The 20650-nt window shown below is 37.4% G+C and overlaps 1 protein-coding gene and 1 pseudogene across 1 annotated transcript; both read right to left on the bottom strand.

Annotated features, from left to right (window-relative positions):
- Nucleotides 1-2115: 2115 nt before the first annotated feature.
- On the bottom strand, nt 2116-13558 carry LOC131307157 (uncharacterized; annotated as a pseudogene).
- Nucleotides 13559-13734: 176 nt separating this feature from the next.
- LOC131308642 (serine carboxypeptidase-like 13) lies at nt 13735-19049 on the bottom strand. Its single transcript, XM_058335596.1, has 14 exons — nt 17923-19049; nt 17566-17711; nt 16895-16971; nt 16645-16767; nt 16459-16561; nt 16098-16138; nt 15897-15998; nt 15689-15775; nt 15278-15430; nt 15102-15176; nt 14864-14982; nt 14488-14601; nt 14074-14134; nt 13735-13928 (listed from the first exon to the last, which is right to left on the bottom strand). Exons 1-14 carry the CDS (start codon nt 18147-18149, stop codon nt 13845-13847), a joined length of 1512 nt encoding a protein of 503 aa, XP_058191579.1. The 5' UTR covers nt 18150-19049; the 3' UTR covers nt 13735-13844.
- Nucleotides 19050-20650: the final 1601 nt, after the last annotated feature.

Raw genomic sequence — 20650 nt, 5'->3', positions numbered from 1 at the left:
CTGGCCATTAGTGCATCCAAACAAACGGTCAGCTGGACCCATTTTCCATAGGCTGAAATTTGATTGAACGGGGAATTTACTTCCATTTTACAATTAATGGTTTGAACTTGTCAATAATTTTTTACAATTAAGCGTCACGATAGGTTGCCGAGATGTTGACTGTCTGTCCTTTCAAAAAAAAGGACCGGAGACCGACAATCCAAACAGATAAAAAGAGCTGAAGAAGAGAAACATCGTACCAACGGCATTGTCCATGTCTTGTTGCCTTTTCTTGCTGTAACTTTGGCTATTCTACTTTGTGCATAAATACTTGTATTTGTTGCTTCCAGAAGTTTCTTAATAATTGCTCTTTTGAGGCTTCCATTGTAGTAGGAGTATTAAAGTGCTAGTACGCATTTCCCCTCTTTCAAGAATCAAGTCAACCAATAGAACTTGCTACTATTCCCTTAGCCCCGTTTGATATGAGTGGGATTCGTAAGGAGATAAGATTAAGATTGGGATTGATGATGAGAATAGATTGGTAATGAGAAAGGATTAGTAATGAGTATGTTTGTTTGAGATGAGATTGGATGATGGAATTATTAATATCATGTTTGTTTGAGATGAGATTGGATTGGTAGAAAGAATTGGTAATGAGAATGTGTTGGAGGTTGGGTTGGGATTGGTAATACCATCTTCCCCGGGATATTCATAATACCCCCTAAAGCCCACCTTACTAGTCCCAAGGGACTAATAGTCCTAATCCATTTTGGGTTACCAAACAAAGAATTGGTAGTCCCTGGGATTGGTAATCCAATCCCAATGTCTAATAAGTTTATCAAACGGGACCTAAGTGTACATGAACGGCTCAGATTCACTGAGCCACTTATGTACACTTTAAGGGTCTTTTCTTTACGCATTTTCTTTGCACTTGGCATTTCTAAAAAAAATAAAACTTGCTATTCTTGACTACCTTTCCAACTTCCTTTCGATTCCCTTGTTCAAAAAATACGCCTCTCTCTCTCTCTCTCTCTCTCTCTCTCTCTGACTACCTTCCCAACTTTCAGGTTAGGCCCATTCCATAATACCTTCTTAAAAAATAAGTACTTATTTTACATTTTCAAACTTAAAACAATATAAATGAAAAATAATTTTTTAATTTTTTTTATACCGTTTAAAAGATCTCAATGAGATCTATAAAGAAGATCCATATTGCTAGAAAAATTATTTACGTAAATATATTATTTTTTAGCTTGAAATTGCTTTCTTAAAAAATACGTACTTAAAACGAGTTCCGGAACGGGGTAGATTTCCTAGTTTAAAAAATACGTCTCTCTCTCTAAATAAATCACCCACCCCCTTCGTATAACACTAGCAGTTGGGACACAATCTTGTGTATGCGTGTGCAATGAAAATACGTGGGGAATAGAAGTGGTTAGATTTTTCCTTTTTCGCTCTAAGATGAATTCATGTCATAGTAAAATCGGATGTAAAATTTGGATTTTGATTAGGCCAAAATTGAAAATCACTTTGTAAGGTGGCTTCGAAAAACAGAGACACCAACTTGAGGGAGAGCACAAGTTAAACAATAATAAAGAAATCCTGCTTTCAGAAAAAAAAAAAAAAAAGAAGGAAATCCCAAGAATAGATTAGTCGAACAATAATAAGGAAATCCTTTCAGAAAAAGGAGAAAAAAAAAAAAAAAAGCAGCAGCAAATCCCAAAACATATTGCTTAGTAACTAGGGCCCTGTTTGGATAATTTAGCCTATTAATTGAAAGTTCTAATTAGTAGGGTTCGGGAGATGTACAGTACGTACGTGCTTTTCCAATCATCCAAATCATTCCCAATTAATCCACAAAAGGATACCTTTGCAAGGATATCATCTCATACAACTAAAGCCAATACTTGGAATATTCATCGTATAAAAATTTGCCAATTATACTAGTTGCGATTGGCGATTGCGAAGCTAATACAAACTCTTCCCGGGTAATTATCGAGTTCAATCTCCTCATAAAGTCACCAGGGTAGAGAGGTTCATACCTCTGCATCACGAAATTGGTCATTTTGTTACCTTTCATTTGCAATGTCTGTAGATGGTTTTCTGTTACCAGCACGTTACACTGAGAAAGAATATTTGTGGCCGTAAACAAATCACATCGCAGATGATATTGATTTTAATCCATTTGTCCTGCAACACTCCTAAAATCAACTTCTTTGAAATACTAAATCGGAAGAAGCAAAAGTTGCGATCTAGACATCAGCAGTCAACTTTTAAGAAACACGTATCATTCTCGTGATTAAAATGACAAGCGCACACCAAAACGGGGAGTTCAAAGTATGACTAGAGCTCATAACTAATGGGCCACTACTTTTAGAAATCCTTCCGAGTAGAAGTGAGAATGATTTGTGCTTCAACAATTACTCTATCCTTAACTAGGAAGCCCTTTTTTGCGTCATTGAGAACTCTTCGGGGCAAGAAGTTCGGATAGCCCATGGTTTTGAACGATGCACTGAACCAACTTTTGACTGCCGAAAGACGAAAACATGTAACAAAATGTTCACGAAATTAGAACCCTTCTCATGAAACGAAAGATATTGAAGCACACAAGTAAAACAATCATGTGCATATTAAAAGGATTTCACCTTTCATCTCGAAATGTTTACCGAGGATCTGGTCCCTCATCCGAAGGTTACATTCAGCATACACTTTCCTTCGAGTAGCAAGGCTCTTGCAATCAACTAACTCCAGAAAGAGTGACGAGCTTTCTCCTTTTGCTCTGCTATCTCCTTTTGGACCTCCTGCATGCATCAAGGGAAACCTTACACAACCTTCTTCTTGACAACCATGAGCACAACTTAGAAAATAGTCTCTCTCTCTCTCCAGGTACATTAAATAAAATTAAGAGTCATGCTAGAGTCTTCGCAAAGTTGCGAGTTAAAACAAACTGGAGAAACATCAAAAATACATAAATCTAAACCATCACTACAAGGCATATTCGATAACATATCAGCGCATTTGTTTCCTTCTTGGTACACATGATCAAGCTGCTCCAATATTCCCAACTGCTTCAAAGGAATCTGCAATCATGGACAAGATCACTTAGATTGTGTCGTGGTTGATCCAAATTCCAAACACGTGATTAGATGGATAGCTGCAAAAACATCCATTTCCACTCAAAAGGGTACCAGTTGTTTGTCGAGAGCCAGTTGTAAACCATCTCTAAGAGCCCACATTTCTGCCTCCAAACTTGGAATAGCCCACATTGATATGTGAAAACCAACTACCCAATTGCCATTTGCATCAAGGACAAGGCCACCGCTTGATGTGAATCTTTTTTGCAAACCGCATGAGTGTTGAATTTGAAACAATTAACATGCCGAGGGCACCATTTAATGAAAACAGAAGTTCGAGTACGAGACTCCAAATCTGGAATAGCAATGTGCTTCCATTCAGTAGACTGGGCAACGATAAACTTAAGGGTGGAATCTAAGTGATCTCTGGTTCGGTCTATCTCCTGATGAAAAAGAGTTTTGTCACTAAGGGTCTGAATATTTCCAGCAAGTAAACAGGGAAATGACATTCCAAGGGATACCTGGCTGGTGCTTGGCCTTGGACTCATAGTTAGGTTGAAACCAAAGAACAGGGGACAAGGAGAAGGAACTTCTAGCACATTAGGCACACGACACACCACTACCCTCCCAAACACAAGCCACTGGACAATCTCTTAAAGCATGTCCCATATTTTCACTCTACGAGTTACATACCTCACAAAGATCATTACGGGTAACTTTCCTCATGAAAAGAAAATCCTTAGTTTTCAAGCGATTCTGGGCAGAAAGCCATAGTAAGTAACAAATTCTAGGATTTGAATGCGTTTTCCTAACCCAGTTCCAATCCTCAAAGGGCTTGAGTATATTGACGATTTCTGGTGAGAAGCCAAGCACTACCAGAGGAGAAAACTTCATTTGCAGTAAGTTTCCAAGCAATCCCATCCGGTTGGGGATCCATCCTTTGGGGTTTGTACACGGAGAATGCATGTGATAAAAGTGGGAGGAAGGACAGAGATATCCTAGACAAATCCCAGTCGTCATTCTCTCTCTCTCCACATTGTTCTTGGAGTGTTCACGTGAACAACCTCAATTCAAAAGTACCAACAGAATAGAAATGTAGTAGTTATCTTAATAGCGGTTCGCTACATATTTTGACAACCCTTAAAAACTTAAATACGAACACTCTAATGTCTTGCTATTCAAATCGCAAAGGACTTGTTAATATTCGAACAAATTTTGCTACTACAGAGTACAGACACCACCTTTTGTATTTGAACAAGAAAAACACCAATTTAACTTCCAACTAAACCTATCACTTAACTAATTTTATTATCCTTCCCAGCTTAACATTTAAGTATTTTAGAGGTCATTATTTTCAACTTTTATTACATCCATTGATAGTGGCATAGTGCAACCATTTTAATCTTTCCAAACATGAACTCGCCAGCCGAAATTATAGTATTGCGTATGTTTTCCTTCTCATTTTCCAGTTGGATGCATTAGTATATATACAACACATGCTGGAGTTCCTTTTTATTACAGTAGTTGTTTTGAATAAGGCCCATAATTTTCCAATTACATAATGACGACCCTAACAGGAATTTCCGGAGCTGACACCTCTCTCTCTCTCTCTCTCTCTCTCTCTCTCTCTCTCTCTCTCAGAGTTTACAATCTTTTCCAGCTCTAATCAAAGACAACAAAAGCAACCATGTAATCTGAATTAAATTGAAAAAATTTAGAAATTGATTAAATGGCAGTATGTAAGATGAACAGGAAATTGAATATTATCTGTAAAATACGCAGATCGAGAACAGTCAGTACCAGTTGTGCTCTCCAACACGAAACACTTCAGATGTAAGATGATCGTTATCGATTGCTGAAAACTTATTTACTTTCCAAGTGTAAGTGTTGTTAGCAGGATGCCTTACAGTTGCTAAACATTCCCCCTTGCTACTTTGATGTATTACGAAAACCTCAGCTCCAAATACACAGCAGTCATCATGAAGATATCCATTAGAAGCATCATTAAAAGTGTCCAGGGGAAGAAGTTGGTCAAATCCCCATTCAGTCTTTGTCCGAAAGGAAGCGCCTAACTCCCAGTTCTGCATTTACATAGACAAGTACCAAGAAAATAAGACTGATGCATATACTTTGACGAAACTAATGTACAGTGGTAGATTACCTTGGATGGTTAAGTATTGATCTCGAATATGGTCGAACACAAAAAATTTGAAGGTCACGTTAACCTCCCATCCAAGTGGAAGGGTATGTGTATCTGCTATTGCCAGGTAAAGAGAGATGTGACCATTCACATTCCTTTTCTTGTTTCCATTTGGGTGTAGATACAACTTCCTGAAACAAACAAGAAAAATTTGGTGCCCAAATAGCAGATTCTGTAGCAGAAAAGGAAGGCAGATCATTCGGCAAATAGAAACCAGATATAAATCTGAGAGAACCCTCATTCCCATCCCCAATTTTTCTCTGTATTGAGCCATTGATAAATGATAACATTATTATTATTATTATATCCCTACAATTATTCTTTAAAATAGGTTATATTAATACAGTATTTGAATATAATTTTTTTATCGATGGAAGTCTTCTTTCTTCTGACACTTAAGCGCACTCCTACAATGTGGGGCTAAATTGGCAAGTATCATACTTGAAAGAGTTCACTTATCTTTTTCTTGCATATTTTTCTGGTTATGTAGCACAGAATGTATGCTTTTAATGGACTAATCATGGGTCGCAAACCATAACAAATGCATGGGGCTGAAATATATATTCATTAGAAGTCAAACTAGAAAATACATTTCAAACTGAAGACCATTGTGGGGGGAAAGTTCAGCTAAAATTCAGTCATTCTGTTTGGCAGCACCAAATGGAACTCCAAAACTCCAATAGACAGAAAAAGTACGAGAGATTTAACGAAAAACATAAAACCACGGCCTAATTCAAAAATACTTGAAGGAAAATATTTGCGTGATTTGTGCTTCAACAATTACAGCATCATTCTTCAAGAAGCTCTTCGTCGCGTCATTGAGATCAGTCAAGGTCATGAAGGCAGAATGACCCCAATCCTTGCTCAAGGACCGAACCAATGCTCGACCGTCAAAAAAATAAAAATTAAATGCAGTCTACGATGGAAGAATGAATTAAATTAATACATATAGAATAAAAATGGGTTTCACCTTCACGCTCGATATGATTTTCATTGACCTGGTTCTTTATCCGCAACTTATATTTAGCATATACTTTACGTTTAAAAGCAAGAGTTCCCGAATCCGCTAGCTCAAAAAAAAGTGATGCATATTTGTTTTTTGAAGTTTTGTCACCTTTAGGATAAAAGAGCAATTTCCTGGATGCATCAGTGGAAAATATTACTTACTCGCAATATCTCCCTTAAAATCTCACATAAAAAAATCTAGGAATACCACAACTCTACAACACTATTTGAGTTACAACTGTTTTTGAAACCGCCGGATGTACGTATGTGAACACTGGAAGCGGGGAGGGCTGCTGTGAGCAAGTCACAACAGCGTGCAGCAGAGCCTTGATCTTACCGTCCAAAAGTGTTTTGAATGGTTTGAATTTTAAAAAGACTCTTCCAAGGAAGCAGGGAAGAATTTTTTTAAAATCTGAACTATTGAATGCCAAGACAGACGGTGAGATGGATACAGCTGCATGCTACTATGATTGCTCACAGTAGCCGCCGCTTCCGGTGAGCACTTGACTAAAGGAGAAGGAGATTAATTTTTAATAGATAGAAATGGTAGCAACCAATACATACCACTTGAGGTCTCCAATAACAAAATCTCTAGAGTACTCCAAGACTGCTGAAACTTTTTCGAATTTCCAAGGGAAAGTGTTGTTTGAAGGATCCTTTATCAATGATACGTGCTCGCCCTTGCCATTATTTTTGGCAACAAAAACCTCAGCTCCAAACACACAACAGTCATGAACCAGATATCCATTGGTTGCATCATTGAAGGTCTCTCCAGAGGAAGAGATTTGTCGAAACCCCATTCAGTCTTCATCCAATGGAAACGCCGAATTCCCGCTTCTGCATCCACATAATTAAACAGTACTACTTTTATCTATACTACTACGTTTATCCGATACAAGAGACTATGGACAAGAATCCGGACAAAAATAAGTTCTCTACTTCTCCCCCACATTGTACGGAAACAAAGGTGGTCTGCTCGCAAATTAGACCAGGGAAGGAGGATTGTCTAGACGACACAAGTTCAGTGGTGCAAAGAATGTCACCGGACCAGCCACAAGTAGTTCAACTAGTATTTGTTGGGCCGTTGTTTGATGTTTGACGAGGAAACACTTATTTCTACTTGCAGAGCTAGAACAGTAGGCAGTTTCGCTAGATGGAGAACGAGAACAATAAGTATAGTTGTTCAGCAAGACAGAGAACTAGATGGAGAATGTGACAATAAGTAGCTGTTCTGTAAGACGGAGTACCTTCTAGATTTTATAATTAAGTTTGGGTGACTTAGGGAGAGATAGGGTCTAACTGAAGAGTTATTATTTAAAGCCAATGAAGCGGTGACCAATAGATTGAAAATATCTACTCTGGACCTGTGCAAGTAAATGAAATAGGGTTGTAGTTTATTATAATAGGTCTTGCATATCGTTGGGAAGAGAGAGAGAGAGAGAGAGAGAGAGAGAGAGAGAGAGACTTATAGAAAATCTTCCACCAAACAAGATTACCTTGCATGCTTAAGTATTTTTCTCGAATATGATCGAACACAAATAACTTGAAGCTGACATAAACCTCCGAATCAAGCTGACACAAATGTGATCAGTCACATTCCTTTTGCTATTCCCATTTGGTTGTAGAGACAAATCTCCTGAAGCAAAAACAGAAGAGTGAGTAAACAACATACATGAACACAAAATGTGAAGCACAAAAACAACTTTATTTCTGTAGAACAAACTAAAACCACGGTGTTTGATTTTGAACTTACCATTTGTATCCACCAGCTTCGAAATTCATAATTTTCAATCTTCTTGTCGACCAGAAATGAGAAAGAGTCAATTTTAAGACAATAGTGAGCTGGTGGGACATCTCTTAACGATCTCATAGTTCCTGCAATGCATGAGATCGTTAACATGAAAATGCAATCTAAACACTTTTTCTTGAAAAATCACTAATGACTATAATTTTCAGAATAAACTTCAAGATAAGTATTTAGTTATCTCTATCATAGTACCATTTAAGATGTGCACGAACAAGTCAAATTATGGGAATTTACCAACTGGCTTGTCTTTATTGACCATTGGCTTTTCTTCCATGCCTTGCTTTTGTGTGTTGCTATTCTTTAATTGCTTCAATATTTTCATGGCAGCACATGCATATGTGCTTATCGTTTTCATTCGAAAAAACTGAGATTTTCGTAAAGATCAATCCATTGAATGAAGTTCAATAAGGTTAGAATGCCCGGGATTCATAACTTTAATTCGTGGTATTGAGAATTAATGACAAAGACTGTATTTTAAGGATGTATTGAACTGGCGGGACGTCTCTTAATGACCTAATAATTCTTGCACGATATTGCATAAGTAAAGAATATACACGGAATAGAGCATTCCAAAGGAAAGTAAACCTAGAAGGAAATAAGATAAGATCATAGGATAGACGGCAAGATCGATCATACCAAGGGCATGATCATTGTTGGTAACCGGATGCAAGCTCTCCTCTCCTATCTCTTGTTTTGGCTTCTTGATATTCCTTGTTTCCATGGCTGCAGATACATGCATAATTGGACATATATAGTTATTGCTTCAAATTGTCAATGTTCAACAAATCTTGTCACTAATCAGTCTTTTCGTTTTCTATTTGTTTCTAGATGATCAGTAAAGGCAAGAACAAAAACCATCCACAAGTACTGGAGCCACCCTTGAATCTCTAACCATCAAACCAAAATCACATTTTTTCAGTAATCTCAAGCAACCGAAGCAATATTCGTCATAGAAATCCAACCCAATAATAATCTTTCGTTCAAACTAGTACTAGAATACCCAATCTGCATAGAAAATCTTGGCTCAAGAGCCCTTTGGCTGATGAAACAAAAATGCAAATATACAGCGCGAGAAGAGTAATTAATTACCTGGGTCTGCAATTAGCGTCAGTTCTGAGCTTCTTGAGTTTGATTTGCACACAGCGGAAAAAGTAACGGCGAACTCGATCAAACCCAACCTTGCTGCTACTTAACGATGGGCCAAGAAGGTGGCGGTGAAACGTATTGAGCATTTATTTATTTTCTCGTTATTGGGCTTCGCGCTGATTTCTCTTCTCGTTTGTTTTCCTGTAAGATACCCAAATGCACACATTGCGGCCCATTATTCACGGTGAAGATTTGGAGCGGATAATTTAGGAATGACAATTATCTCCAATCCGTCCCCACCTTCCTGCTTCGGTCCAAGCAGGTATTCTCAAATCCGATATTTGCTTTTCCCGTCTCGTTTTAACCAAATCTGACTTTGATTATTGTTGTTATTAAAGTAATGTTTTTGTATGTATATTAGCTATATAGATATCATTACGTTGATACAATAAGAGCAAAGTACCCAATAATATACCACTAGCTTTTGTCTTTGTTTTCTTTGTTTTTACTTTTTTTAAATCTCATTACTCATCAATCTTGTTTTCTTGTTTTCTTATCAGAACACTCAAAAAAGAACAAAATTAGATGAAATTGATGCGGTGAATTTTTTTGAAGACCTGATTATTCACCGACTCCAACACATTCTCAATTTCCTCCAATCCGATAAGGAACGGAGTGGGGACAGGGGAAGGTAAATCCGACTCCGGCCCGTCCCATTGCCATTCCTACAATTTATTCTAATATACTATGTAAAAAAAAGGAGACAGCTTGCCTCAAGTTTGGCCGTGAGCTATAAAGGTGCAGTCCGGCCTTTTCCGACTCTTGTTCAATGATCATCGCATCATTCACCAGGAATCCCTTTGATGTGTTGTTTAGATCACTTAGGGTCACGAGATCGGGACACCCGAAGTCTGTTGAGGCAATATTGAATTTGTTGGGAGTTTGTCCGATGCATCGACCTTCCACTGCATGCTTCAGGCTCAATTTGTATGGGAGTAACGGCAAAGAATCCACCACATCACTTGGACTCAATATACATTGAATGACCCATATCCACTTAAAAGGCTAACCCTTATAAATGGTGAGTCATCCAATTGTATATTAAGATCCAACTCATTTTCTGTTTATCCGATAAGGGATTCAACATTTACACATGTTCTAACAGAACCAATGGTTCAAGTCTGCAAAAAAATAAAGAAGGCAATAGAACGAGAAAGTTAAACATAATACTCGAAAACTAATTTGGCAGAACAACAAATATTTTCGATGGATTACGTTTAATACACAAAATGGATTTTCGATGGATATATTTTCACCTACGCGCGCTCTCTCGTCATCTTTACCGTGGACCTGGGTTTTTATCCGCAGCTGACATTAATTCGCAATAAACTTTCTGCTCAGGACAAATTCAGCTAACTGTAGATAGCGTGACAGGGCTTAAATTGCCTTCATTTACACCTTCATCTCCTTTGGGGTAAAGTACCAATTTCCCTGCAAGTGCCGCGGAAAAACTTATGATTACCATGTGTTCTCTCCGACTACAAATTGATCAGAATGCACGACGTTTCCTGCAGAGGAAAGTTTGGCAACATTCCATGTGTAAAATGTTGTCCCTCGGATCCTTTATCATTGAAACGACATTCACCTTGGCCATTATATTTTGCGACGAAAACCTCAGCGCCAAATACACAACAATCATCAACCAAATACCCATTAGAAGCATCATTCAAAGCGTCCACGGAAAGTAATTTGTCGAAACCCATTTAGTGTTTCATTCGATGAAATCGCCTAATTCCCCCTTCAGCTAACTGCATAAAAACAGAGTTTGTCAAGAGGATTGAGCAACTATGGGTGATGCAAAATTTAAACTACAAAGCATGCTCTACCTAGCTCTACCTTGGATGGCTAAGTATTTATCTCGAATATGGTCATACACGAACAATTTGAATTCGACATTAACCTCCCACCCGAAAGGAAGGGATTCGGTATCTGCTATTGTCAAGTAAAGAGAGATACAACCAGTCACGTTCTTTTTCTTATTCCCGTTCAACCAATTTCCTGAAACAAAACAAGAGAGGAAATTTAGTTCTCATCAATGGTACATTTTAAAGTAGGGCCTTCGATTTCGGTCCTCCAATGTTTTTGTTCCCCTGTCTCAATATGTTCTTAATCACACAATGTGTGTCATAGATCGATTTTAAAAATTACAGTGGTTGGATGAGGAACATTATTAATCGAACCTACCACTTATAGCCACTGACTTCAAACGCTTGGGACTCGCAATTTCTGACCAGAGTGCTGAGAAATAACAAGAAAGACTGTATTTTAAAGGTGTAGTGAGCAGGTGGAACATCTCTTACCGATCTTATAATTCCTGCGCGATAGATTTGATGAAGATTAATGTAAGAAGAAGCTGTACGCTACAAAAAGGAACTAAAAAGAGGGGGACGGTAAACACGCATACGAAAGGCGTCGTCGATGCCAACTTCCGTGTCTAGTTTTCTTTTCTTGCCGTTAATATTTGCGACATCCATGCCGAAATTGTGAGTATAATACGCCAACTTCCGTGTCTAGTTTTCTTTTCTTGCCGTTAATATTTGCGACGTCCATGCCGAAATTGTGAGTATAATACGCTTTACGAAATGTATCACCCTCGAAGAAATAAAAGGTCTTGTTAATGTGTACGTGCCCCTAGGGTATACGATAAGATTGCATTAACTCGTTTAGTTGGCTCCACTGTCATGGGGAAATGTAAAGGTGATAATAGAATCATAAATTCACATTTTTAAAAGAGACTAAAATTGAATTATGGACGAAATTAACTCCTATTTCAAAGCTTTTATAGTCTAGCAATTAAAAAACCCACCAAACATGCACCTGAACCTTTATCTTTTACAAACTATATCAAATCGGTAGATCCGTAAGAATTCGCGAGGGGTGTTCCACTAAGTCTTCTTAAAAAAAAAAGTATTTATTTGTAATTTTCAAATTAAATTTAAAAATAATGTATTTACGAAAATAATTTTTTGATTTTTTTCACTGTTTAAAACATCTGGTATGTTAGGATTATAGAACTGAGATGTCCAATAATGAACTCTTCAGAAATATAATGCTGAGACTTTTTCAATTTTCCAAGTGATATCAAAATGAGCTGATTTTTGCAAAGAGACTCTTTAAAACTTGTTTCCGACAAACTGAAGGGGTCCGATCATCTGGGGGCCCCCAAAGTGAATTCTACACAATCTGGCATATATTTAGTTTACACCAAAAGATGTACCCATAGTTCTTTTTTTGTTGTTGTCGTGGCATTATCACAGTGCATAGAGTTTTTTTTTGGTAAGTCACAGTGCATAGAGTTATCAGTTCTCATGTAGTACTTCATTTCTAGTAGTTAGATGTGCGTTATATTTTTTGGATTAAATTATTCATCTCGACGAGAGAAGTCTAAAATGTTGAAAATTCTGACCAAAAGCAAAAAAACAGTTCACTAACACCGGAAAAAAACAGTTGTCTTTTTTCTCTAGTGTGTCGACCTCTTACATGTAGTACTTTTTTCAATATCGGCCCACATTTTAAAGCTTTTTTGATTCATCTCGTCGAAATGAATGATTAACCTCAAAAATATTATAGTTACGAAAATTAAAAGTTTTAGACAAAAAAAAAAAAGTTAAAAAGAATTGAGCCTTGGTACATTTAGTCACCGTAAAGTGTGAATTCGTGCCTTATCCCAAGAGGAAAAATTGTCAACTTTCCAAGAGTAAATGTTGTCTCTGGATCGTTCGTCATTGACAAACATTCACCTTGGCCACTATATTTACTGTCAAGAGAACAACTACTCTTCAAAAAGTTCGTTGGACTGTTGGAGTAAGGTTGCAACTAACAGTCCAAACGTGTTTTGGACGGGCCCAAATCTGAACTATCTCTCTCTCTCAGCCGACCACTCTTTCTCTTATTTATCTCTCTAAAATCCCGGCCGTCCAAAACGATTCGGATGCACACTTGAGTACCACGTGGACTATGCCCTATTTGCATCAAAAAAAACTTCTCACTTCCATGTCGTGAAAAGTTGCAGGAATGCAACAATTATTGCTGTGCAACATTCAAGTGAAACGTCTTTCAACCACGCATTTGTGTCTCTTACCAAATTTTTACACCCTTTACGCCCTCAATTTTTAAGTGCTAGGAGGTTCTGAATTCGATAGGATGGAATAATATTAATTTAACTCCTTAATTTACGAACGATATTAATGAGAACGGAAAAAAATAAATGATTGGGCAATAATTCTAAGTACCCTGAACAATTACCCCAAAAATGTTCCGAAAAGATAAATCAATGGTACAGTAAATCTGAATCATTGATTTCTTTTTCGGGGTACTTTCGGCGTAATTTGTCGGAATTCGTAGCATTGCTCTTATCCTTGCTTAAGTTTTCTTTGCCAATTCAATCCACTGCTTTTATATTTAAATAGCCTAAAAAAAGATCCAACAAAGTCAACATTGAACAGACATACACCAAAAAAATTATTGAATAGATTTGGCTGCTGATCGATCTCGTGTTCATGAAAGATCGAAAAAAGCAAGCCACCAGTTTTTATTCAAATAGCCTAAAAAAAGATCCAATAAAGTCGAATTGAATAGACGTACACCAAAGAAATTATTGAATAGATTTGGCTGTTGATCGATCTCGTGTTCATTAAAGATCGTAAAAAGCAAGCCACCTTTCGATCATGGCAAGAGCTTCTTTAGGCTTGTAGTCAGGAGCTGTGTGACCTGCTCCCTGCATAATAAGCAACTAAAAATCAGATACGCTATGTTCCCCTTTTGAAATTTTAAGAAATACATAATAAGGTACTGTGACCACACCATCTTTTTTGGTCGATAGTGACCAAAATAGATGCAGATGTTAATTTAATTTTTCTTGCCTTGACAGTTGCAAACCTCAGGCGGTATCCTATAGTTTCCATTACATATCTCATTGTGTACCTACACAAACAAAACGAAAAATCATGAAAGGGAACACTGTACTATTCGGTTATATTTAAATACTAGTAATCAATTAACGATTGAGAGAGAACTATTCACAGCTACACAGTGAACAAATTCTTTACAGCAGCAACCAATTGCGGCCGTTCAAAAGTGTTTTGAACGGTCCGGATTTTAATGAAACTTTTCCGGAAAAAAGTTTAACTCTTCCCCGGCCGGAAAAGTTTCATTAACATCCGGACTGTCTAAAACACTTTTGGACGGTTACGATTGACTCCATAAATAACTATTCACGGCTCCGCCATTAAAAAGATTTTCCCTTAATGATTTATGTGCAAAAAGCAAGAACAAACCCTGCATTTTGGCCATCAACAAACCATGGTCTCCATTCTTCGCTAACAGTTAAACCCAAGGACTCTATCCATTTGTGGGTTCCCAAATACGGAACTAACATGTCGTGATCCCCGCTGTTACAAAACAAGAGAATTGTTGGCATAAAAATGAAACTCTCTAATTTTACAGGAAAGAAATTACGAGTTCATCTTTACCAAATATAAAAAATTAAGAGTTCATTTTGGGGTTTCCAGAATATATAACAGTGCTGCCATGGTGTTAATATTTGGTGACCAAGATAATTTAGGTAAGGAAATTAATTTTTAGCGTTCCACTTTTATACGCAGATGCTAACTTTACGTTAAAAGTGGAGAATTGATGTAAGAGCTAGATAACCTGTATACAAGAGCTCGAAGAGGTGTATGGCTGAGATTTCGGTGGTAATCGAGGCTTGAGAAGACAACTTCTGTATAGGCCATGGACTCATTACACATCTTCCATTTTCCTTTTGTTCCCTGTTAGTTGCGATTAACAATGAATTACTACCTTGCAAACTCAACAGAAATTAAGTCCCAAAAAATTCACACAATTAATTCTTACAAAAAGAAAAATCAATAGTAGTTAGACTCGGTACCTTTCGGACGCGAAGAGCTTGTCGGACCCTTTCATCGTTCGCCCAGATATCAGACAACACATAATAATTATAGTACTACAGAACAACATAAAAACAAATCGATTACTATGTGATTTATACGGTTCTATCTTCTGCAATAATTGCATTTATTTTAGGAGAGAGGGTAAGAGAATTACTCGGCACCAAAATTGAGGAAATGCTGGTAGAAGTAGGAAATCTGTTGGTTCCTCGTCAATAAATCCTCTATCCCACTTCAATTTACTTGAATTGTTGGAGCCATAGTTACAGTTAGGTTCCAGAATTTGGGCGTAGAAAAGGTTGGCGAGGCACTACATAATAATAAAGTTGCACAGATTCATTACTAACAGAGGACTAAAACGGAGGGAGCCTAATCGGTATCAATTTTTGTTTTTACAAGAAAATACCGAAAACTTAAAAATGTTTTCCGAAAACTGCTGTGAATAAACTATTATCGAAACGATTTTCAAGCGACACATGAATGTGTTTCGAGAATAAAACGAAGAAAAAAAAAACCAATTAATTCCAAAACCTATGCAATCATCTCTTGCATTATCGAGCCTTTGTACCTCGGTGACCATTGTGAGATCCTTTATACATGGTGCATTGTCTGGATCTATAGTCACGTACTCCCCATGGCAGTTGTGTTTTATTGACTAAAAAATGAAGTCACAGAACAAGCAGAAAAACAAGTTTGTAAGACCATGAATAAATGGTGGAAACCGTTTGCAATTAATTAGAACATATATAATGGCTTATGATTAACATGAAATAAACCTCGTAGAGTTTATCCGATAAAAGTGCATGTCGGTGGGCATATTCAATTCTTGCATTCTTATCATCGTGCTGACTTGTTACTGGATTCCCAAGTATGTATCCCTAACTCAATATCAAAAAACATCAGCTCCAACAATGAAGTATAAATGGATTAAGGATCCATAATTTTGATCAATCCAAAGTTTAACTCCGTATATTTACTTGGAGCTTAAGTTGTCGCTGTACTCCAACCTTGGAATTTCCTGCAACAAAAAAAAAAGAACAAATTTATAAATTGCGGAATTATCAGAACCTTCATTCGAAAGATTGAGCTAACAGAGATAGATTTTTACTTGTAATTCACTATACAAGATAGTTCTATCCCATTCCATTTGTAAGCATGATTATGTAAACAAAACTCTCATTTGGTATGATTAAGAAACAGAGCACATCGCATTTGAATTTCCTGCCAAACTTTCGCGGTTGGAAGTTTGGACTACTGGTACAATTAATGACGAGTATTTGTGGTTAAGCCGTAACTTCTGCAATAAAATCCGAAATATTGTAATTCTTGCAAACGTACCATCGTATATTTTCTGAACAATGATTGGAACGATTAAGCCGGAATATGAATCGCCGCTAATATACAGCTCATTCGACAAAAATGTTGGGTGATCCATCAGCCACTGCATTACTTAGCTGCCTTTAAATTGATCAAACAAATATTGAATCATTTTCCCATTATTTTCATGAATTAATTTGCTCCCACCTTTAATAGAAAATTGTAAGTGTCTGTTGCATATAATAGGTCATCAACAACGTAACTCTCCGCATTATCAGCGTAGGAGAATCCAGAGCCGATCGGTGCATCTAAAAATATTATGCTGGCGACCTGAAAATATTAGAAAAAAGACACGCAAATTTTTTCTTATTGGTACCTCTATATCAGCCAAATAAAAAATAAAAAAATTGGCATAGTCGACATGGTTAGATAGATATATTTCTAGAGAAATCTACACCTTTGTCCATGAAAACGGATTCAGTGCTAAATTTGGAAACTGTCCATCAAAATATTTTTTTTCGAAGTGTAAAGGTCCTGCAAAAGAAGTTAATAAGAAAAATTCAAGTCAAACAGGAATCTTCTGAATCAATGTTAGCTGATTCATTACCGCACTTTGAACGAGAAATTTTTGGGTGACAGTGGGATACCACGTGGCCGTGCCCACCTGATGCTCGAGCAACGCATCCGGACAGTCCAAAAGTGTGTTGAACGGCCCAGATTGAAACTCTCTCTCTCCTCTCACCCCACCACTTTCTCAAAATCCGAGCCGTCCAAAACCGAAATGGACGGCCCAAATGCATTGCTCGGGCACCAAGTGGTAAGTATTATTTCTAAATTTGTAGTGGCAAAACTGCGTAGTTGAGCAATTTCACCCCTTATAAATTCAGAAGTAATACTTATCGATATCCATTAGAGTTGATTTTTTTACAAGATCTCATAAAATAATATTTTAAAATTTATTTGTATAATATTTGAATTTTTGTGGGACCTGAAATGGGCTTCAAATAAAATGTATAATTATGTAGTGTAAAAAGATAATGTACATATATTTAGTGGGACCGAAAAATTCCTCGATAGGTACATATTGGTTTCCCAAATTGGAAACTTAAATTTGTATGAGAAAATCACCTATTTCAAAAATAAGTCCACTGAAACTAGAACAACCAGGTCCTCCAGTAAGCCAAAGAATAAGAGGGTCTTCTCTCGGATTTCCCTCGGACTCTATGAAGTAGTAAAATAGGTGCACGTCATTCCACTCCCCCACACTCACATATCTTCACAAGTCAAGAAAAACCAATCAGAGTCACCCTTTAATTGCAAGTACACATGTGGAGGGAATGGCTTCTCTACCGTTCGGGTATGAACATGAGATGTCTCCGCTCATATCTGAACCGGAGAGAAACCGTTCTCCTTTGCTCGTGTATAAATAGAGCAATAAATAGAGCAATGAAATTTAGGCGCATTGAGTAGAAGTAAAAGACAGACCCGGTCTCAAGTTTGAAGGGAAGATCTCCAGCGTAACCAGGCAGAGTCTTGACGATGGATTTTGAGAAGGCAGCAAAAGTACCAGTACAAAGAACCAGCACCAGTAGAAGTTGCAGTACGTTTCGCGCGGATAAAAGTGGTGAATTGGTGTTGAAATGGCTGCGGATCGGCAGGTTCTTGAGAGAGAGTAGGCTGTTGTAATGATCAGCTTTTCTTTCCGTTGCCATATTTCTCTGTTTCCTCTGTTTATGCTTTACCGTTATAGAGATAGATGAGGCATATATAGTGTTTGTGTTCGGATTTTTCTCACAGTAAATGCAATTTATCAAAGAAAAAGAACGAAAAAAAGAGATCTAGAGAGTTGGTGGTGGTGGTGTATTAAATGGCTCCGCATGGGTATCTGTGCATGCTCCAAGAGCACTTGTGATGCATGGGGTCTGTGAATTTCTTGAGGAGTGTGTAGATCCTATTTAGTCTTGTTTCGCTAAATAAGTTAAATAGTATATTTTTTTGTTCTTATTTAGACGAACGGGGCTTTAGTGCACGTGTGTCTTGTGAGAGCTAGGGCAAAGAGCATAAGAAATTGAAGTCATGATATGCGGGCTCCGTTTGTTTCGATGTAAAATATTTTTTTTAAAATAAACTTTTATTTTTTCGCGTTTAGTTGGCACTTGAGAAATATTTTTCAAAACAATGGCAAATTGCTGGTTTAAAAATATTATAATCGAGTAAACTCTCTCTCTCTCTGTAATATCCTAAAATTTTTAATAAATAAAAATTTCTTGATATTATTTCAAAAAGCATTTTCATTGCTTTCCGATTTGCTAGTTAATAAATTTTAATTTAATTAGTTAATTTCCGTTTAAATTCAATTTAGTTGTATTAATATCCCAAAAAAAAAATATATATATATATATATATATATATATATATATATTCTTGGTTGTCGAGATTTCTGTTCCGTAAACCGAGATCAGGGTTAGTATAAAAAATATTTTTTGTTAGTCTATAGTAATATTTTCAAATTTTTCCAAACTCAAAAATCGAACCGCCGTATACCGCGTGACACGTTTCCGCGCCTGCAATAAAAATTCTCCCTCCCCTTTCTCTTCAACAGCCGCCCCCCATATCATTTCCAGCCAACTCTCACCCCCACCACCTTATCCCTCTCCCTCCCTATTATATACACACAGCCCAATAATATCACCTCCCTATAACCATTAATTCCACCCCATCTCCCACTGCCCCTCATGTCAGCCAACAACCCACCCCACCATTAACTCCTCTCTCCTACTCAGATAATACTCCAATATTCGCTCCATGTCAGTATATACATACACACTCCATACACATCTCATCCACCCACGAAATTTTACACAGACTTGTATCCTGCATTTTCAGGAGAGAGAGAGAGCACCTCTCGGCCTCCTCCACCCAGGGCCGGCTCTGAGATTTTGGGGGCTTAAGACGAACGTAGACAATGAGGCCCTTAATAAAATTTACGACAATAAAATAACATGTAGTTAAATGATTTTTTCAAAGCCAAATGCATATATTCGACTAGGAAAAAACCCATACAAATACTAATTTCTAATCCTGTTTTCTCTTCTTTGATCTCTAATTCATCTTCTTCCATTTTATTGTGTGTTTAGGAGATTAGAGCTGTTAATGGTAGAATATGCATAAAACTTATATAGGAACCCACCACATGGAATCATTTTCTAAAGGGCTCTATATGAAGATAACTGCCCGTGATCCGCATTTTCTTTTTCCTTTTTTGTTTCCTTTGATTGAGCAAGTTAGGTTGGGCCCAACTAATGGGCCTGTGTCTCTTAAGTGTAAAATAGGTGGTTTGGGTATTAAAATGGGCCTCTAATGTTGCTATACCCAAAAAGATTGGACATATATAATGGGTACCTAAAATAATAGGAGGCCCTAATTTTTACACATTCTTGAGGGGCTTAAGGCGCCGGCCTCTTAGCCTTAGCCCAGAGCTGGCACTGCCTCCACCCTACACCGGTCTCCTCCGGCCACAACTAAACTCCACCACCTCTCACCATCATCATTTCCCTCCAGACAGACCACCCGCCACCTCCGGCCCGTACCCGTCACCTCCTTCCGCCATACCCACACCTCCCCCGCATCCCCATCGCCACCCGTTAGCCACTCCATCCCCGGTCGTGTGCACAGTGGGTTTCGGTACGCGCCACCGCCGACTGTCCCGTCAAAGTGCCGCCGGATGCCACCTCGAGATTTTGGAACCACCCTAGTGATCTATGGACACCGTACTACACTTACCCAGACTTAGAATCGCATTTGAGGTAGTTTTCCAAAAACCCGTTACTCAATCTGCGTTTTAATGGAGTTAGGACTAAAACTAATTCCTGTTGTAGATGATAACCTGTTTTTAATTCCAGAAGTTAATTAATTATTGTTTAGTCCTGTTTTCATTAATATTTAATTCTATTTGTGATAGGAAATCAGAGGTAAGGCCTGGAAACGATTTTATTCGTAAATTGAGGATTATTCGCTAGATTATGGTGAATTGTGGTGTTGAAATTCATATGTAGGTGAAGAATTGTGCAATTAATAAATTATCGGAATAATTGTAGTTTATGTAGTAATTATCTAATAATTAAATACGTAAGGATTTAGATTTGAAATGTAAATGAGGAGATATTTGTTCTAGCTAAAAAAAAATAGTTACTACTTATAAGCAAACTTCAAA

This window comes from Rhododendron vialii, chromosome 11a (genome assembly GCF_030253575.1).
Source record: "Rhododendron vialii isolate Sample 1 chromosome 11a, ASM3025357v1".
Lineage (NCBI taxonomy): Eukaryota > Viridiplantae > Streptophyta > Magnoliopsida > Ericales > Ericaceae > Rhododendron > Rhododendron vialii.
This window is presented reverse-complemented; position numbering and strand designations above follow the sequence as displayed.